Here is a 20,577-nt window from a genome sequence, read left to right on the forward strand (position 1 = left end):
CGAAACACAAGCAGAACAAATTCTGTTCCTGAAATTTCCTTACATAATTATCGCATTGAATTAAAGATAACAATTTAGGAATCATTCTGAAATGATTTACACCGATTCATGAATGAGTGACTGATGAATATGAATAATAAATGAATAATTATTTAACACCACGAGTGTTATAAAATATTAATAAAGAGTAAACCAAATAATAAGCCACGATTACTGTTTTTTTTATGGAAGCTTGTTTCTGACTTTTTATCTCTCAATTCAGACATTTTACTCGCAATTACGAATTTAAGCCATAATTAAGCACAATTGTATTTTTTTTTGCAATAACGAGTTTATATCTCACAATTCAAACTTTTTTCTCGCACTTAAGAGTTTATATCTCACAATTCATACATTTTTCTCGCAAATACAAGTTTATCTCAAAATTCTGACTTTTTTCTCGCAATTACGACTTTATATCTCACAATTCAAGCTTTTTTCTTGCAAATACGAGTTTATATCTCACAATTCAAACTTTTTTCTCGCAATTATGACTTTATATCTCACAATTCAAGCTTTTTTCTTGCAATTACGACTTTATATCTCACAATTCAAGCTTTTTTCTTGCAAATACGAGTTTATATCTCACAATTCAGACTTTTTTCTCGCAATTAAGAGTTTATATCTCACAATTCCCTTTTTTTTTCTCGCAATTAAGAGTTTATATCTCACAATTCAGACATTTTACTCGCAATTACGAATTTATATCTCACAATTGTATTTTTTTTGCAAAAACGAGTTTATATCTTACAATTCAAACTTTTTTCTTGCAATTACGAGTTTATATCTCACAATTCAAACTTTTTTCTCGCAATTAAGAGTTTATATCTCACAATTCAAACATTTTACTTGCAATTACAAGTTTATCTAAAAATTCGGATTTTTTTCTCACAATTGTGAGTTTATATCTCACAATTCAAACTTTTTTCTCGCAAATACGAGTTTATATCTCACAATTCAGAAATTTTTCTCGCAAATACAAGTTTTTCTCAAAATTCAGATTTTTTTCTCGCAATTACGACTTTATATCTCACAATTCAGACTTTTTTCCTCACAATTAAGAGTTTATATCTCACAATTCAAACTTTTTGCTTGCAAATACGAGTTTATATCTCACAATTCAAGCTTTTTTCTCGCAAATACGAATTTAAATCTCACAATTCAGACTTTTTTCTCACAATTAAGAGTTTATATCTCACAATTCAAGCTTTTTTCTCGCAATTACAAATTTATATCTCACAATTGTATTTTTTTGCAAAAACGAGTTTATATCTCACAATTCAGACATTTTTCTCTCAAATACAAGTTTATCTCAAAATTCAGATTTTTTTTCTCGCAATTAAGAGTTTATATCTCACAATTCAAGCTTTTTTCTCGCAAATACGAGTTTATATCTCACAATTCAGACTTTTTTCTCGCAATTAAGAGTTTATATCTCACAATTCAAAAAATGTCTCGCAATTACGAGTTTATATCTCACAATTCAGACATTTTTCTCGCGATTACGAGTTTATATCTCATCTTTTTTTAGAATTGTGAGATATAAAATCGTAATTGTGAGAAAAGTCAGAATTGAGATATAAACTCGTAATTGTGAGTAAAAAGCTTGAATTATGAGATATACCCCTGGTTTCACAGACAGGGCTTAAGACTAGTCCTAGACTAAAATGTAAGTCTGAGCTGTTTCCACTGAAATAAACTTGCACTGACTGATCTTAAAAATATATCAGTGCCTTTTTAGTTTTAAGATGCACATCGGTAATGTTTTTTTCTAAGCATGTTTATAAAAATTACTTAAATGTCCTAATTGATCTATGGTCTAATCCTGGCTTAGTCTAAGCCCTGTCTGTGAAACCGGGCCATAAACTTGTAATTGTGAGAAAAATGTCTGAATTGTGAGATATAAACGAACAATTACCTTTTTTATATTTGGTGGCAGAAATAAGCTTCCACGTTTTTTTTGGATATAAAGTTGATGTCAAAACATAAAATCATCCGAGCAGAAGTTTTCTCCCAGTTTCATTCCCTTTAGATTGAGTTTCATACGTTTGGACTTCTGTTCAGGAGACAGGCTGCCGGTGGTGTAGTTGTGTATTGGGACCGTTTCTCCTCGTGTTGAGATGATCTTTTGACCGCCGTTAAGACCAGCGGCCGATGGAGGCAAAGTTCCGGCTCATGTTGTACGTGTATTCGTCGTTCTGGTGCTTTCCCCAGGCTCCGAACGGGACGACGATGAGTGTGCTGTTGTCCTCCGAGCCGTACTGCAGCGCCTGGACAACACAAACACACTTTAAGAAGAGGAATCATTGTGCAAATCATGGTCAGAATTAATTGTGTCCCTATTTTCCGACTCAGACTATAAGATTTCATCAGGGCTGTGCAACGGTAAATCACGATTAATTGCTTCCGGAATAAAAGTTTGTGTATTAGATAGTGGTGCAACGGATCATCATTGATCCGTGATCCGTTCGGATCAATATCTTCGGTTCGGCACTCACGTGATCCGCGGATTGATTTATGAAAAAAAAGTTGTGCGCATGTTCAGTCCACACACAGCGTGGTCATGGCGAGCGTTATGAACCGCAGAGAGCGTGACGCCTCATTCGCGCCGCAAAACCTCCAGACGTGCGTAAACGCGTCTTTACATTGACTTCACATTGAAATCACTCGCGCCAGATGCTCTATTCGCGTTTGGTGTGAACGCAGCATGGGTGACGGCGAGAGAGAGAGAGAGAGAAAGAGTGCCTGCGAGTGCGAGCGAGCAAGGTAATACGTTGTCAAATATGTTTAAACTTAAATGAACTACATATACAAGTAGTTATGTCTCTTTGTATTAATTTGTCCTGTTATTGACATAGGCCTAATGCACGTCATTGACAAAATGCGCAACCAGATGTTCGAATAATTCGAATATGTGTTTTTTAGAGGGAATATTCGAACGTCATTTTTGAGCAATTTTGACAGCCCTATATGACAGTGGAAACACATAAAGCATTGGTCCATGTTTAAAGGAAGGAGATGCCTTTTTATGTTGCACTTTAAGTTGTTTTTCATTAATTATGTTAAAACGAAGATATTATGCCTTGTGCACTTTAAGTTGATTTTATATATTTTAATTTAATAATTTAAAAGTGTTAATACATTTTTTTTTTTTTTTTTGCTGATCCGAAAAATGATCCGATCCGTGACTCTGATCCGAGAAACGATCCGAACCGTGAGTTTTTTGATCCGTTGCACCCCTAGTATTAGATAATATATGTGTGTGTAATGCATATAATTACTTTGTATATATATATAAATACACACACATGCATGTATATATTTAAGAAAAATGTGTTATTTATATATAATATAAATTATATATACAGTATATACATGCAAATATTGCTTAAATATATTCATGCATATGTGTGTATTTATATATACAAAGTAATTATACACAGTACACACACATATATTATCTAATACACAAACTTTTATTTCGGATGCGATTAATCGTTGCCCAGCCCTGATTTCACGGCTCATTCTGCACCTGCTCAGCAATGACGTTTGCCGCCTCGGTGGGGTCGTGGCACTGGTTGATGACGTCACAGATCTCCTGGTTGGTCATGATGAAGTTGATGCCGTCGGTGGTGAGAACCAGGAAAGAGTCGTGCGCGTGCTGCAACTGCAGACGTCAGAGAACAATCAGCGCACGTTTGCACAACACATTGCACACTGAAATCCCACCACTAAAATTAGTCGATTTATGTTTGAATAATTTTTCTTAAAACTAAAAAAGTTGTAAAATACAGTTTGAAATGCACAATTATAACGCACATTTTAAAAGTCAGACTTTTATTTGAAATGGATCAAATTGAGTATAACATACTAGTGTTCGAGTGGTCTCCGGTTCTGCGATCACGCCGCTCTTCTTCAAGTCGAAGTCTCCGATGCTGCGGGTCATTGCCAACCGGCCGTTAACGTTAGCCTGACCGACGCTATTCCACGCCACGAACCCGCCACTCTGACGGATTCTACACACAACACACACACACAGTATTTACATGCTTTGGTGGTACCATGATAATATCAATGTACAATACTCTTCAAAAGTTTGGTGTTGTTAATGTTTCTGAAAAAAGTCTCTTCTGCTCACCAAGGCTGCATTTATTTGATAAAAAATACAGTAAAATCTGTTATATTGTGAAATATTATTACAATTTTAAAAAGAGGTTTTGTGCTTGAATATATTTTTAAATGTAATTTATTCCTGTGATCAAAGCTGGATTTTCAGCAGCCATTTAAAAAAAAAAAAATGTTTATATAAAAGTAAAAATAAAACTTTTATTTTTGAAATAAAGTTTAAATAAAATAACATTTAAATGTTAGATGACACTTAAACTAAACGGAAACTGCCTTGGCAACAAGTGAAATAAAATGTTAATTAAATAAAATAGAATATTAAACAAACTTTTTATTTTATTTTCACATTTCTCAATTTCATTTAGTTTCTCTTGTATTAAAATTACAACTACAGCTGAAATAAAAGTTAATAACTATATAGGTGTATTTAAGAAAAAACAATGACAGAACAACAAAATTACTAAACCTTTAACTACACTTTCAGAAAACATATAAATCAAAATATTAATAATAACTAAAAACTATAGTATGTCAATTATACTAAAATAACATTCATTGGAAACAAACTGAAATATGTTGAAGCAATAAAATTACTAACATGAACTAGAAGTGAAATAAAAATACCCCCCCCCCCCCCCAAAAAAAAACTATTAAAAATTACAAAAACACATAACATAATTACGAAAAAAAAACTGAAATTAAAATAAAGACTGATAATATAAAAAAGTAAAAGCAAATTCTAAATATTAAAGAAAACTATTATATATAAAAAAGCATGTTATTAGCATTCCATGTCCAGAGAGTAACCTAAAACAGTGCTTTTATCTAAGCGATATACTGAAATTGTTCTGCAAATAAAATCCACATAACCAAACGAAGGCTTGCGTAACATTGCACGCGCGATTCTTACAGCCGTAAGCCATAATCTGAGTTGCAGGGACTTTTATTAATAGCACACAGGCCTGTTAAATACGCAGAGAGATCTGGTATCACTACACATAGCAGAACATGTTATTCCTGGAGCGCTGGTGTGTGTGTGTGTGTGTGTGTGTGTGTGTGTGTGTGTGTGTGTGTGTGTGTACCTGTGTTTCTCATCTTTCCTCTCAGGCGTGTGATCATCTGTGAGTTTGCGAGCTTTGCCCTTCCTGCACAGAAGAGCTCGGCTGTCCCCGACACTGCCGACGACCAGCTCGATCCCGTCTCTCAGCAGCGCCACTGTCGCAGTCGTGCCCACCATCATGAGCGAGGCTGAGGAGTCAAACACACTTTAATGAACGCTTACAGGATATGATGCTATTAAAGGTGACATACAGTATTATACCCCTTTTCACAAGATGTAATATAAATGTATAGTGTTCTTAGAATGTGTCTGTGAAATTTCAGCTCAAAAATTCCCCCAGATCATTTATTATAGCTTGTCAAATTTGCCCCTTTTTGGGTGTGAGCAAAAACGCGCCGTTTGTGTGTGTGTCCCTTTAAATGCAAATGAGCTGCTGCTCCGCCTCCGTTCAGAAGATGGTCTATCCTTTACATAGCCTGTAACTGGCGTTATTTTGTCACTTATTGGGAGCAGTATGCTAGCTGGAGCCGTTTACCTCCAGTCTCTGTGCTAAGCTAGCGGTGATGAGAAGGGTGTGTATGGACTTATATAACTCTGGGGGATACGGTGAATAAGCTAAAGTCCGAAAAAATTGGTGTGTTCCTTTAAGAGCCGGTAATATTATAATAAGATCCTCGTCACACGTCAGAAGGGGAGCGAAATCTGATCTGCTTATATTTTGACATGCTTGCAGAGAAAGGCTCACCCAAACAAAGTTACTGGGATTCACTTTTCATGTTTTCTGTGTTGGCAGAAGCACCGGGGACCCGATTATAGCACTTAAACATGGGAAAAGTCAAATTTTCATGATATGTCCACTTTAAAGTGGCTGTTTAGTGTATGTATGAAATCCTTAAGTTCATACAGGGAATGCATGAGCTGATAAAATATGTGTCCCATGAAATGCAAGTGGCAAATGCATAAATGTAAATGTTAATTTTTCATACCATTGCCGTATATCCGCAGCTCCGCAGCCAAAGCCCCGTCCACCTGCAGGAACGCTTTCGACAAAACCGCCTGTAAATCTGTTTCCACCTCCAAACAATCCCTACAAAACACAAAAGCTTCATCTTCACTATTTCATTCACAATGGTGCGTTATATTAAAGTGACCCAGAACACATTTTTGAGTTGATGAAATTACTGGTTATGATTTTCTTGATATTTTGTGACTGTTTAAGGTCATGAACATGATTCAATTATCCTTAAAATTAAACACGAATAAAAATTGTAATCTAAGTAATTACATGATGTAGTGATTAATTTGTCTAATTACTCGCACATTAAATTTGCCAGTAATAGATATGCTGCACTGAAGGCATAAATGTTTTTTTGTTTTTTTATTTAAATTATACTGTATATAAATTACATTTAGAACTGTATTTTACAATAATTAAAAAAATTTTTTTTTACAAAATGTGAATTATTTTAGTAATATTTTAAATATTTCACCTGATTTTTTTAATTATTATTTTTATTGGTGAATTGTATTGAATCAAACTAAAGTGTAAAAATTTCAAAGTTGTACATAAAACAAGTACTTTTTACAAGAAAATACTAAATCATTCTTTCTACTTAAAAATTTCACATTTAATTCAATGTCGAGAAAACGGAGAAAAATGGAGAAAAAAAATATCCATTTCTTTGTAATTATTTGTCAAATTTACTAGCAATTTCTGAGTGAAAACTGTTTCAAAGCCTTCTTTTCTCAGTCTAGGGTTAATTTGACCTGGAACATAATGATCGTAACTAGAACTTTAACATAATACAAGGGTTAATAAAGGTTAACTGAACTGAAGGTCACCATATGGTGTACCTGATGTGTTGCTCCATGTGTTTGTGACAGTAATCGGCGGCCTGTGGTCCTCCGTGCCCGTCAAACAGAGCGAAGTACAGTATGTTATGCGCGAGCTTGCTCACTTGGAATCGGTCCTCGTTTTCCCGCCGACGGCCGATGTGGGAGGCGCAGCCCACGTTGGAAAGGCTGATGTGTGGGATGGGGGTCCCATAGCGGATGCTGGGCGGCAACAGGATGGGCTCCTCTATCCGATTATCCCAAATCCCAAAGGAATCCCACGTGGCTGGACGTCCGCTTCCGTCCATGTCCAAGCGTGTGCTGCTCCATCGGACTCCGGGAATGGTCGGCTCCCGCTCGCACACACACCAGGCTGGATGCGCATTCGCGCTCCGGCCCACTGCAGGGAGGCTGCATCGGAGCAGACGGGACAACGAGACGGCCGAGACGGACATTCAGACTTCTGTTCCTCAGCACACTTCAGATATGACTCCTACGATCAAAATTAAAGGGGAACACTTTGAAATAAGGTTTAATTTAGTGCTGTCAAAACGATTAATCGCAATTAATCGCATCTTACATAAACGTTTGTAAATATACTGTATGTGTGTGCATATATATATTTTATACAGTATATATATATATATATAAATACATACACGCATGTATTTACAAACTTTTATGTTAGATCCGACAAACGATTATTCGCGATTAATCGCATCTCAAATAAAAGTTAGTAAATATGTGTGTGTGTATGTATGTGTATATACATACAGTATATATACTGTATATACTGTATATATACACAAATTATGTATTTACAAACTTTTATGTTAGATGCGATTAAATCGATTAATCGCGATTAATAGCATCTAACATAAAAGTTTGTAAATATATGTGTGTGTATGTATTTATATATATATATATTTATATATACTGTGTATATATATATATACACACACACTGTGTCTATATATACACACATACACAACACACACACACACATATATTTTTAAAAAACGTTTATGTTAGCTGCGATTAATCGATTTGACAACACTAGTTGCATTTAGTTAGCATGAACGAACAAAAAAAAATATATTGCTCACCATTTACTAATACAATATTAAAATCCAAAGTTTTATCTGTTAATATTATTGATAACACTTTGCAATAAGGTCCCACGAGTTAACATCAGTAAAGTGCATTTACTAACATTAACAATAAGAGATACCTTTGTTACAGTATTTATTTATCTTTGTTAACGTTAGTTAATACAAATATAGCCTAACTGTTCACTGTTAGTTCATGTCAGCTCAGATCCATTAAATGACGTTAACAGATACATCTTTTGACTTTAAAAATGAATTAGTAGCTAAATGTTGAATTAACCTTAACCAAGATTAGTCATTGTTTTAGAAGTATTGTTCATTGTTAATTCATCTTAAAAAATGTAGTTAACCAATGAAATGCAAGAGTTACAATATTATTTAATTGACCTGATCTGACATGAACTAACAGTAGTTGTATTGTTATCAACCAACATTAACAAAGATGAATAAATACTGTAACAAATGTATTACTCATTGTTAGTTAATGCATTAATTAATGTTATGTAATGATACCCTTACTGTAGTTAATAGTGTTTGCCAAGTCAAAACAATCCCCAAATCTTTTGCAATGTTTTCAGATGATGGCAACATAATCTTAACATTGTAATATTATCCTTATACTGTAATTACGAGAACAAGTTGTAACTGTGGCATAAAGTTAACTCAAGTTAACTTAACATTACAGCTGTTTATCACATTACTTTGACACATCTCTGGCTGATAATAGAATACTTCTTAAACTATAACACTGAAACAGGCATTTGTTGTAAAGCTGCTTTGAAACAATATGTATTGTGAAAAGCGCTACACTAATAAGCTTGAGTTGAACTGATCCTGGACCTGTGATGACAGAGGTCTATCACGTCCTCCCAAAAAGTCAATTAATCTATTGGGTAAGCAAACATTAAGCTGTGAGCAGTGCATGATGACTTCTCCAGGTCAAGTTCATGTGAATCTGCTGTGTGTCACACTACTGACCTCTGTGAGACGTGTGTGTTTCATGTCAAAACAAACACATGCCATTGACAGCACAGATGACATCACTGGGTCATGTGACAACATGACATTTCAAAATGCATATGCTTGATTTAAATTACTTGCAGCAGTCATCATGTAAAAAGCACATTTTCTTATTTGCACATATCTTTATATATTATTCTTAAAAAATATTAATACGTTTTTGCTGATTTTAGATGTACTGTACTTTGATTTATGGTAAATGAATCATGGTAAAACCAAAAAAATAAAAAAAGTTCTCCAGGACTTCTGTTCTTTTTTAAGCTTTTTTTTTAAGTTTAGGTACAACAATGTACTTTGCAAACAAGTTGGATAAATAAATCTGTTCTTTCCTAAACTTTTTAAAATTACCTTTGTGCTTGTAAAACTAAAAAATGACAGTAAAAAATGACTTTCCAAAAAGTGCTTTCCAAACTATATATATATATATAATATATATATATGAAGAGTTCAGATGCAAAAGCCTCTAAATGCCATCTGAAATTTTCTTATAGAATGATCATTTTTATCAAGCTCGTATATTTAAATTCAATAATTTCACTTAAATGGCAATGAAGATTACCTATTAATTGTCATTTAAGTGAAATTAATTAACTTAAATATACAAGCTTGATAAAAATGATCATTCTATAAGAAAATTTCAGATGGCATTTAGAGGCTTTTGCATCTGAACTCTTCATATATATATATGAGAGTGTGTGTATAAATACACATTGGATTTTAAATAGTAGTTTTCATGAAAGCAAAGCTTATTTTAAAAGCTTTATTATAAAGTTTTAAACTTTATAATAGTCTTGCTTGAAATCTGAACTGAAAAAGTATGTTTTAAGCGTTTCTACATAAGCACAGATCATATAACACGAAAATCTAACGCTGTTTCTTCAGTTAATATTTCATATAAATGAATAATTCTTCAGACCAGTTTTCGTCAGAAAGCTCTGAATGTCGCTCGTTACAAAAGCAAAACGCATGAAAAAGATGTACAGAAACTTACCTGCGTCAAATAAGCAGGTTTATCATTTAGTTGTCAAAGTTATCGTCGGTCCCCAAAAGTGAGCTAGACAGCTGGAGTGACCGAAGGTGTGTGTCAGATCAACACACTCCAACGCTACTAGTTAAACTGATAAACTAGTCTTGCTCCAGGGGGCGTTGGCGGATCAAAAGCCCAATCAACATTTGAGCTGCATTTAAATCTCAGGATATACTTTGTCAGTAAAGAGACGTTTGTAATGTATACTAAAGCCTATAAACTTTTAAATCGATTAATTAAAAAATATATATTTTGAAATAATTCTGACCATAAACACAAACGGTGATTGGTCGATCCTAAGCAGCGCTGAGAAAAGTAACACATATCAAATGGCCAAGTTCTGATTCAGAAGCGGTCTGGATGATAATACCGAAATAATGACACTGATGTACTTTGATTATAGTCACTTAAAGGAAATTATACAGTGTAGAATAAACAGTGAATAAAGTATTATTTAGACTCGTTCTTCCTGACCAATCAGAGACAACGCCTGAGCTGCTAAACCCCGCTTCTTCATCACATTCCATTACACAGACTATCCAATCACAGGCCGCCTCTACAGGCCGCTCGTCCAATCAGATGAGGGGGTGTGTGGGTGTTTGGGTCAGGCGTTTTTTTTATGCGCGCCACCGCGTCCAACATTCTCTTGCTGACTGTCATGATTTGCTTTACTCTATTCGTTTATTTTCTGTAAATGAATTCCTTAAACCAAATGATTCTTTGTTCGATAGTATTCCAACATAAAGACAGATCTGAGAACATGCGTCCCCAATAGAAGTAGCCTATTATGATTATTTAAGATAGAAGTGCCTTGAACATCTAACTAAAATGTGTTACAGTCCCAAATATATTTGATTTAAAAATGCATTAGGGGCATTAGCATTAACACGGTGTGTGTTTGGCCTCTCTCTTTCACACACACACACACACACACACACACACACACACAGATGGATCACAGCATGTTTCCGCTGTAAACACAGCAGAAGTCCTGAATAAAAGATCAGCAAGTACTCAAAACAGATACATTTAAATACACTATAAATAACTCATTCCTGAGGAGACGTTTTCATTCCTGAGGAAACAGCTGCACTTGCAATAGCAAATGTGTAAAGGTTTAGGTTTAGTTTACAGTACATACTTTTACTAATTCTGCAAAATATAGTCTGTATACTGTCCATAATGCCAATCATACCGCACAGTAGCCTATACAGTAAGTTTTAGGCTAGTATTCCATTCCATAAAGAGACAATAAATGGTTAAATTTGCATATATAAGAAAGAGCAATTAATCATTAATGACATGTCAAGTCATTAGGAGATTTTCAAACCTTAAATTTTTTAAGAAATAAAGCAAAAATAGAACTTTAAATTGAAATTCCACAAATTAAAGTCTGAATGGAGTTTGTGTTTTATTGTTTGTGTCGAATTGCAGAAGTTTAATATTTACTTACTTATACTTAATAGAGTTTGAGGTTTTGAACAAACACTAACCGGGATGTTTGAGGAACATCAGCACATCTATAAAGAGAACAAAACAGAAATAAAAGAGAGAGATATTACACCATTTCTCTGAAGTAAGTAGGGCAGATGCTCGGTAGGGTCCATAATGTCGCCCGAACACAGGACTCAATAGATGTGTGTGCTTATACACCTGTGTGTTTGATTTACTCTGAGTGCTGCGGATACAATATCAACGCAGCTCGACTGAAATATTTAAAGCTGGACTCAATTCAGACATCATTTAGAACAAAGATAACCCATTTTACGTCAATATCTACGTCTTGCTCCCTCACACGGAGAAGATAAAATATTCAGTAGACTTCACTTAAGAGCTCTGGGCGGAAACACAAAGACCTCATTCAGTCAAGTCCTGGTACCTCGGTAAAAATAACATGAAATCACACACACCAGTCACAGTGCTCAGAAAACAAGAACCAGGCTCAAACACAAGGTGTTTTAACTATATTTCTGTTTGTGCAAGACTTGAGGCTTTAACATCAGACACATCACATCATGTAGAACATCACAATCATTAATTTATTCCATTAAAGTGCTCTATAGTGATTATAAGCCCAGCATCGTGTATCTCTAAAGGCATTTTTTGCAGTGATAAAGCAACTGAAAGTCATTCTTTTTCAATGAGATTAACATCTGCGACTGCCAGCATTAACTACAACTACCAGTGCTTGAAGTTGTTCAGGTGTATGTAAGTGAGTACAAAGTAGAGTTGCACGATTAATCGTTAAAAGATTGCGGTCTCGATTCAAACACTCACACGATTATTCCTAAATGACAACGATTAAAGGACAATTCCGGTGAAAAATGAACCTAGGGGTAATTAACACATGGTTACCGAGTCGATCGTTCCCTGGGATGCGTTTTCATGATAATCGAATATAAAGAGTTTTATCTCTAAAAACAGATTAGCTCATAACGCTAGTATATGGGGCACAGAGTAAGTAAAAGTAAATCGCTAGTTAATACCACTAACAAGGCTCAAAATAGCCTCACACTAACACGGTAGCATAATGAGGGTCCATACATGCAAACCGAAGTATTGACTTGAGAACTTTGTAAGTGTACAGACAGTTTAATAAGAAGATAGTTTATAAAGACAGTACATTACGCGTTTACAGGCAGCGGGCATCTTGGAAAACAGTCTCGACTAGTCGAGTCACGAACGCCGTGCTACGTGAGCTGGTTGATAGGAATTACGTTTGTGAAATCTAACGTAGCACGGCGTTCGTGGCTCGACTAGTCGAGACTGTTTTCCAAGATGACTCCAGCCTGTAAACGCGTAATGTACTGTCTTTATAAACTATCTTCTTATTAAACTGTCTGTACACTTACAAAGTTCTCAAGTCAATACTTCGGTTTGCATGTATGGACCCTCATTATGCTACCGTGTTAGTGTGAGGCTATTTTGAGCCTTGTGAGTGGTATTAACTAGCGATTTACTTTTACTTACTCTGTGCCCCATATACTAGCGTTATAAGCTAATCTGTTTTTAGAGATAAAACTCTTTATATTCGATTATCATGAAAACGCATCATAGGGAACGATCGACTCGGTAACCATGTGTTAATTACCCCTAGGTTCATTTTTCACCGGAATTGTCCATTAAATGTATTGTGTCAATTAAACTTTTGGCAAAATCATACCGGAGCATTCAAATCTGCTGACCTCATGTTTAGGTATGAAACCGCTTCACAAACAGTCTTTTCAACCACACAGTATCCTTATTTCTGTTACAATAATTCAAATTATCACAGAAATACTGGGATAAAAGTCTATAGTTCGGATATAAACACTGATGACTACGGTAGTGATAAAAATAAACCAAATCACTTTTTGAAAGTAACTTGGTGCTTCAAATAACGATTGTTTCATTACATTATTACACCAGTAGGTGGCGACAAGTGACTGTTAAAATGTATTTGTCATTGAATCATTCACTCAATAGATTCGTTCAAAAACACAGATTCATCCAGTAATGAAGTCAAGTCAAGTCACCAGCTTATTACCAGTAATGAAACAAGTCTTTATGAGGGAGTCATTGAATCATTCATTCAACCAATTAAAAAAAATATATTCATTCTAATTAATTAAACATTTTAAATAGACTGCAGTAATTATTATTTTGTCAGAACCTCTAGTAAATTACATGTTATTTTATTCAGTACTCTGTTCAGAATCGTAGGAGATGATCTGTGTTTGAAAAAATCAATTTATCCAGAATCGTGCAGCTCTACAAAGTGACCGGACATGATCAATGCTCTCATTTAGACAGTAATTACCCGTTCTGAGAAAACTATTATCATACAGAAACTGTTTTCAAACCAGTGCTCAGATTAAATCTACAAAGTAGATTTTTCTATAAAAAATAGAACAAAGAAAGTGATAAAAAAGTTGGTTTTGAAAATGTCTAGCTAAATATAGTGACATTCAGTTAATACTGTGAAGACAGTCGATTTTTCCTGTGCAAAATTGAAAAAAAGTCATTGAACTTTCAATAAAGTTACATAATAGTGAACGATTCACTTGTAGATTAATATTCGAGTGAACGCATTAACTCAGTCTAACAGGCTAGTTCACATCACTTCAAACTAATACCAACATTTCAAATACTCTAATGTTGGATGTTGGCTTTAGAAATGGGAAACACAATTGCAATTTCCATTCTGCCCCAACAAACACAAACTGTGTGAACACACTGATCCAGAACAATATCTGAAAGATGGAGTTTGTTGAGGCAGAGAATGAGTCTTAAAGGGATAATTGACCCCAAAATGAAATATACTCATATCCATCCAAAACTATATAAGATTCATTCTTCTGTGGAACACAAAGGTCTCAGTGCCGTTTGTCAATACAGTAGAAGTCAATGTTATCCAATGTTGTTTTGTTCCCAAGGTTCTTCAAAATATCTACTTTTGTGTTCCATAGAATAAAGAAAGTCATGCAAGGTTTAGAACAACATTAGGGTGAGTAAATGATGACAGAATGTTTTTTTTTTGTTTTTTTTTTGAGTGAACTATCACTTTAAGAAACATTTAATAACCCTCCAGAACCAAAGAAGTGGGGCTTATTAACTGAATCATAAAATGACAAATGGGACACTCTACAGTCTCATGCACTTCATAGTCAAGAACATGTTTAGGCCATGATGAGACTGCAAGTTTTTGGGACTCGGCCATTGACAAGAAGTAATTTCAAGACCTTACAGTTTGTGTCTACATATTTTTTTTGACTTTTTTGAATCTGCTATACATTCTCCAGTCTAGCCCCCATCTATAAAATACATTTACATATAAATGGGTAACACTTTATTTTGGTAAACCACTTTACACACTCTATTAACTATAAGTAACTACATGTCAACTAACTCTCATTAATTTCCAGCTACATGTCAACTAAAGCCGCGTTTCTACCGAAATTACCCGGAACAATTTGTCCCAGGAACTTTTTCCTCCCAGACCTGTTGCTGTCTGCGTTTCCATCGCGGTCTAAAGTACTGTGAAGATTAGGCATATTAGTTCAGTGACGTAGGACTGCGTGCTACCTTCCAGTTCCCGCTGGATTTCATCCTCTGAATTTAAGCTAAATAAAGCCTGAACCTCGTCGTCGGTCTAGTACTACCTCTCCAGCAGAGTCTTTCTGATGGGGACATTTTTACCCAGAACTTCATTTAGACCCTAGTCTCTGCAGTCGAAACACACTCAGTACCACCCCAAAGTTCCTAGTTCCTGGGGAAAGTTCCTGCGGTGGAAACGCGGCTTAACTCTCATTAGAGTATTAGTTGACTGTTAGGTTAGGGTTAATAGAATAAGTTGGTAGAATAAGAACAAGTTGAGGTTGCAAAGTTACTTATAGTCAGTAAAATGTCTGTTGGGGAGCATCAAAATAAAGTTTGAGCAGATATTAAGGAGACAATCTACTTATTCGTTAGTTAGTTGACGTAGTTGCAAAGTTACTTATAGTTAGTAGAATGCCTAAAGTGAAATTAAAGTGTTACCAAAAAAAATGAGTCACTTTGGCAGTTCCTCTTTGGGTTGTGGTTTCGAGCAGCAATTAGATCCAAGGAACAGTGATCTGAAGACATTCCTCTTCCTCTTTCCTGTCCTGCCCTTTCCGGGCGACTGTTCGGAGAGGCATATGGAGTTCCGGAGTGTGCTGATCCGCCGCTCGTGTTCACGAATCTTGCACTGCAGGTGGTTCTGGATGGCAAACCCCAGCGATTCCATATCTAGCGACGCTCCATACACTTCCCACGTCATTCCCTGCTCATCCCAGATGATCTGCTGAGGTGCACCACTCTCCTCCTTTTCTCCCTCCACTTCTCCTGTTCTCCCAGAGTTGAGGGGTTTTAAGGAGTCCTCGGAGGACTTGTTCAGCACTCTGGGCAACAGTCGACAAGTTGTGTCCAATTCACTGATGGTTACTTTCGAATCAAGAGTCTGCGGTGACTGGCTACAAAGTTCAATCTCTATTTGACACACATGTTTTAGAGGTTTCTGGCAATTGGGTGACTTGTAAGGGGCTGGACCTAGAAATCTAGGCTTGGCTCCCGTTGGTCTGAGGTCTACAGTTGGCAACCAATCAGAGTCAGAGTTGCTATTGGGCTTGAGATCATTATGTAGGCCCACTTTTGGGTTGAGGTCAATCTCAGGGTTCAGTTGAAGGTATTGAGAGTCATGGACTGGACTCATGTCTGTGGATTTGCTGCAAACCTCCATGACCGCCTGGACCTCGACGTCAACGTAAACTGGGTGCAGATCCGCCTGTAGTGCTGCGTCCTTTGTTTCGGTCACTAGGAAACCTTCAATTGTCTTTGTCTCTGCATCATTCAGTTGCTTGGATGTCGGCGTCTTATCCACTGGGAAACCTTTAATTGTCTTTGTCTCTGCATCGTTCAGTTGCTTGGATGTCGGCGTCTTATCCACTGGGAAACCTTTAATTGTCTTTGTCTCTGCATTGTTCAATTGCTTGGATGTCGGCGTCTTATCAACTGGGAAACCTTTAATTGTCTTTGTCTCTGCATCGTTCAGTTGCTTGGATGTCGGCGTCTTATCCACTGGGAAACCTTCAACTGTCTTTGTCTCTGCATTGTTCAATTGCTTGGATGTCGGCGTCTTATTCACTGGGAAACCTTCAACTGTCTTTGTCTCTGCATCGTTCAATTGCTTGGATGTCGGCGTCTTATCAACTGGGAAACCTTTAATTGTCTTTGTCTCTGCATCGTTCAATTGCTTGGATGTCGGCGTCTTATCCACTAGGAAAGCTTTAATTGTCTTTGTCTCTGCATCATTCAATTGCTTGGATGTCGGCGTCTTATCCACTGGGAAACCTTCAACTGTCTTTGTCTCTGTATAGTTCAATTGCTTGGATGTCGGCGTCTTATCCACTAGGAAACCTTCAACTGTCTTTGTCTCTGCATCGTTCAATTGCTTGGATGTCGGCGTTTTATCAACTCCTGTCTGTCTCTTCTCCTCGCTTTTTGCTTCCTCCTTTTCCTTCCGTCTCTGACTGCTCCCTGCGTGTCTCTCTTGGGTTGTGACATATGCGTCAGTTTTGTCTTCAGGCTCTTTCTGCTGTTCAGCTGCTTGTTTCGATGACAGAGTGGAGGTTTGTTTGCACCCTGTCGAGCTCATCACGGTGAGGTCTCTTCCACCGTGTCCCTGAGGGACAGTGTCCTCTCTTTCATCTCCTAGCGTTTCTCCTTTTCTCTCAATCCTGCTCTTTATCTCTTGCTCCTGGCGTCCCTGAGGACTCTCTCCTGCTGCTTTCGCCCCCAGTTGCAGTTTGCTCTCCACCAACGTGTCAATCATTTTATCCTTCGGAGAAGTCGATAACGGTCCTTCTTTGCCTGTAACTCTTTTAATCCGCTCGGTTTTGTCCAATTTGAGAGATGCAGGGTGGGATAGTTTAAGTTTGGGGCTGGAAGTGGCTCGAGGAATGTGCGAGAGAGATGCCCGGTTGAGACTCTTGGGAGAGTCGTTTGAGGAAATCTGGGAAGCAGAAGCGGTTTTGTGAAGCATCTTTTGTGGGGAGTCTGCGGAGCCCATTATATGAGATGCTGAGGCCGTCTTTTGGATGTTTTTTGAAAATGTTTTTGCACTCGCTTGTAGTTTCTTCTCATGGCTTGCATTTGGGGATCTGAGTTTTGGCCCACTGGGCTGAGGTTGAGTGGATAAACTTAAGACCTCCTTTCCAGGTGCAGTTGCTTTGGTTGGTTGATTTGATGCTATCTTAGTCATAGCAGTTGTGTTGACTGTTCTCGCAGTGGCTTGCTTGGTCGTAGCCGAGTGCATGGTGGGTATTCTCGAGGCAGGGAGGGGTTCTGCGGCTGAATTGGTAGCTAATGCTGTGTGTTTTAGTGTTTTTACATGGCTAGCAGATTCCCTGGAGTTGGATCTCTCCTCTAGCTCTTTAGCTTCTACCTCAATCCCATGATTCTCTCCAAGTCTGGTCCTGGTTCCAGGAGAGATGTTTCCCTTTCTGTGCTCTCCTGAGGGCTTGGACTCAGATTCACAGCATGCCTTGGGCTCATCGTTTCTGGACGGATGAAGGAAAGCAGGTCGGGATTCCATGAAACCAATCCAAATGAATATCCAGCTCTGATTTAGTGACGTTTTAGTTGTGGGTATGACAGATCTGTCAAGTGAAAAACAGCAGATTCTGTTAAAGCATTTAAAACATTATAAAATAATTTTAGTGCAAGGCAATGATTAATTGCATCCAAAATAAAAGTTTGTGTTTACATAATATATGTGTGTGTATATAATATGTATTATTTTGTATATATAAATCAAACATATGCATGTATATATTTAAATATTGCATATACTGTATATATTAATACATCATTTATATTATATATCAATATTTTATATATAAATAACACATTTTACTTAAATATATACATGCATATGTTTGATTTATATATACAAAATAATTATACACAGTACACACACATATATTATGTAAACACGATTTTTTATTTTGGATGCGATTAATTGCCCAGAACAGTTACTCATCAAACCTTTTACTTCTTTAGATTTTCAAATAGTTTGATTATTTTATGTGAAATATCTAAATTAAATGTCCAAAAAAAGGATAAACAAGCATAATGAATTGTTTTAAGAGCATTGCCATCCGGTCACCAATTGTTTACACTGTACATTAAAACATGCAAAAGCATTTCCAATTCATTGACATAGAGCAGGATAAACAGAAGGAGAGAGGAACCAATCATTAAGAGCCATCAGAGAGATCAAAACGCTGCCTCATTTTCATTGATCAAACTTTGTAATTCACATTAGATAGATGGAAATGACATGATTTATTGATTTTATGTCAATTCGGTTAGGTACTGTAAGTGCACTCCTGACGTAACGACTCAATGCCCTCTACATTTGAAATGTATCTTGCACTGTTTGTTATTTAATTAATTTGTTAAAATCACTACAATAATAATAATAAAAAAAGATATTCAAGTTACATTTTGGTGATTAAACCAAATGTCATTATATACTGCATGTTAGTATAATCATATGCATTGATTTAAAACAATGTTTTATAAAAAGGAAACAAAACTAATGAAAGCGGGTTTTGAATGCTGGCTGTTTTACAAATGCAATCGGTTTTGGATTTTGAAAATAGAACCAAAGCAATTAAAAAAACTCCAAATTCCCAGCTGGAAAACAAACAAACATCTTAAGCCAGTTTAAGAAAGTGTCCAAAAAGTCCTTATTCTCTTTATTAGATTTAATTTCAGATTTAAATTTCAGATTAAAATAATGGGACACTTAATTCGATTAATGTTTTCTAACAACTTAACGCGTTTCCCTCGTCTACTTCTTCAAATGCGTGTCTATGTTTATTATTTGAAGATATACAGTTTATAATTTGTAATAAATGTACAGAGATTATCGACTAGACACAAGACCACGTAAACACTATCGATTTATAGTCATTAATATAGTACACAAATGGACCACAAACACGTCTTCTTGAATAAATATTACACGCACAATTATACTCACTATTTAATGCCTCTCAGATCGATCCAGAAGATGTCCATCATGTGTGTGTGTGTGTGTGTGTGTGTGTTCTTCTGAAGGTTGATGCTGAAACTGTGTAGTGTTTTTCCCTCTCATGCTTGAATAAATGACGATACGCATCCGATACGCGCACGCGCAGGCGCGCGCTCGAGCTGCAAGAGAAGCAGGGGTGACGCGCGGAATTCAGCGCGCACATATTGATTTAGTTTGATGATGTGAGTCTCATTTTTCCAAAACATGAACATCCATTTTACAGTTGCGAGCGTCAGATCGCTTGCTTTTCTTCAGTTCAGCGGGGAATTCGCCAGAACGCAATTGCATCTCTGTTCTTGATATGTAAACATAAATGCACAGCATTTTCTGCAGAGCTCAGCCTATCCTCAAGCACTTTAGACAGATTTTAATTTTGTAAACAACTTTAAAATATCTAATTAAACGTTGAATATTTAATATCTGTAATGTGATAAAGAAACGTAAACAAATTAAAGTATCCTTATAAATCACCTAAATTAACTATTAGCCTACAACTTGCGCTGAATAATTTGTTTCTGTCATATTTTTTTTTAAATCGAAAATAACTCTAAAATGTCTGTCCAAAAGAAAATCTTAAATTTCCCACAAGTAATTATGACTTTAAAAGTGCAAATAGCTATATAATTATCAAACAAACTACGACTATAACAGAATGGACTGCCATAGTAGCCTTAACAAATGCTTAACTCTCTCGTTTTCAAAATATAACACTGCATAATATTAGTTAGACTGACTCCCAGAGTGCATTGCGGCATGAATAAATTAT

At 36.1% G+C, this 20,577-nt stretch overlaps 2 protein-coding genes and 2 long non-coding RNA genes across 5 annotated transcripts in view; 2 read left to right on the forward strand and 2 right to left on the reverse strand.

The window, feature by feature from the left end:
• LOC309481035 overlaps positions 1–20,577 on the forward strand; it is a 130,489-nt gene that overhangs the window by 13,039 nt on the left and 96,873 nt on the right. The gene's annotated exons all lie outside the window — the stretch shown is intronic.
• Positions 680–1,283, forward strand: LOC309481014. Its single transcript, XR_014199837.1, has 2 exons — positions 680–777; positions 820–1,283. It is a non-coding gene; the product is annotated as an uncharacterized lncRNA (long non-coding RNA).
• Positions 1,094–10,316, reverse strand: ppm1ka (protein phosphatase, Mg2+/Mn2+ dependent 1Ka). Of its 2 annotated transcripts, XM_082145680.1 has the most exons (9): positions 10,178–10,316; positions 7,079–7,550; positions 6,211–6,311; positions 5,247–5,412; positions 3,911–4,055; positions 3,572–3,706; positions 1,907–2,309; positions 1,207–1,665; positions 1,094–1,164 (listed from the first exon to the last, which is right to left on the reverse strand). In XM_082145680.1, exons 2-7 carry the CDS (start codon positions 7,510–7,512, stop codon positions 2,178–2,180), a joined length of 1,113 nt encoding a protein of 370 aa, XP_082001806.1. In that variant the 5' UTR covers positions 7,513–7,550; positions 10,178–10,316; the 3' UTR covers positions 1,094–1,164; positions 1,207–1,665; positions 1,907–2,177. The 2 variants fall into 2 exon arrangements, with proteins under 2 accessions (XP_082001806.1, XP_082001805.1); XM_082145679.1 differs by having other exon boundaries at positions 1,094–1,665.
• gprin3a (GPRIN family member 3a) lies at positions 11,817–20,057 on the reverse strand. The gene is made up of 3 exons (XM_082145789.1): positions 19,761–20,057; positions 13,184–18,369; positions 11,817–12,784 (listed from the first exon to the last, which is right to left on the reverse strand). Exon 2 carries the CDS (start codon positions 18,303–18,305, stop codon positions 15,744–15,746), a length of 2,562 nt encoding a protein of 853 aa, XP_082001915.1. The 5' UTR covers positions 18,306–18,369; positions 19,761–20,057; the 3' UTR covers positions 11,817–12,784; positions 13,184–15,743.

The sequence above is a fragment of the Leuciscus leuciscus genome (genome assembly GCF_965113295.1).
Source record: "Leuciscus leuciscus genome assembly, chromosome: 18".
Lineage (NCBI taxonomy): Eukaryota > Metazoa > Chordata > Actinopteri > Cypriniformes > Leuciscidae > Leuciscus > Leuciscus leuciscus.

What these genes read in the sequence shown, in the direction of transcription:
- gprin3a (XM_082145789.1), bottom strand. Translation starts at nt 18,305, where the DNA reads ATGGAATCCCGACCTGCTTTCCTTCATCCGTCCAGAAACGATGAGCCC.
- ppm1ka (XM_082145680.1), bottom strand. Translation starts at nt 7,512, where the DNA reads ATGTCCGTCTCGGCCGTCTCGTTGTCCCGTCTGCTCCGATGCAGCCTC. An exon ending in CACATGGAGCAACACATCAG is followed by an intron (nt 6,312 to 7,078) that starts GTACACCATATG and finishes TGTGTTTTGTAG; the next exon opens with GGATTGTTTGGAGGTGGAAA. An exon ending in AGGAAAGATGAGAAACACAG is followed by an intron (nt 4,056 to 5,246) that starts GTACACACACAC and finishes TGTTGTGTGTAG; the next exon opens with AATCCGTCAGAGTGGCGGGT.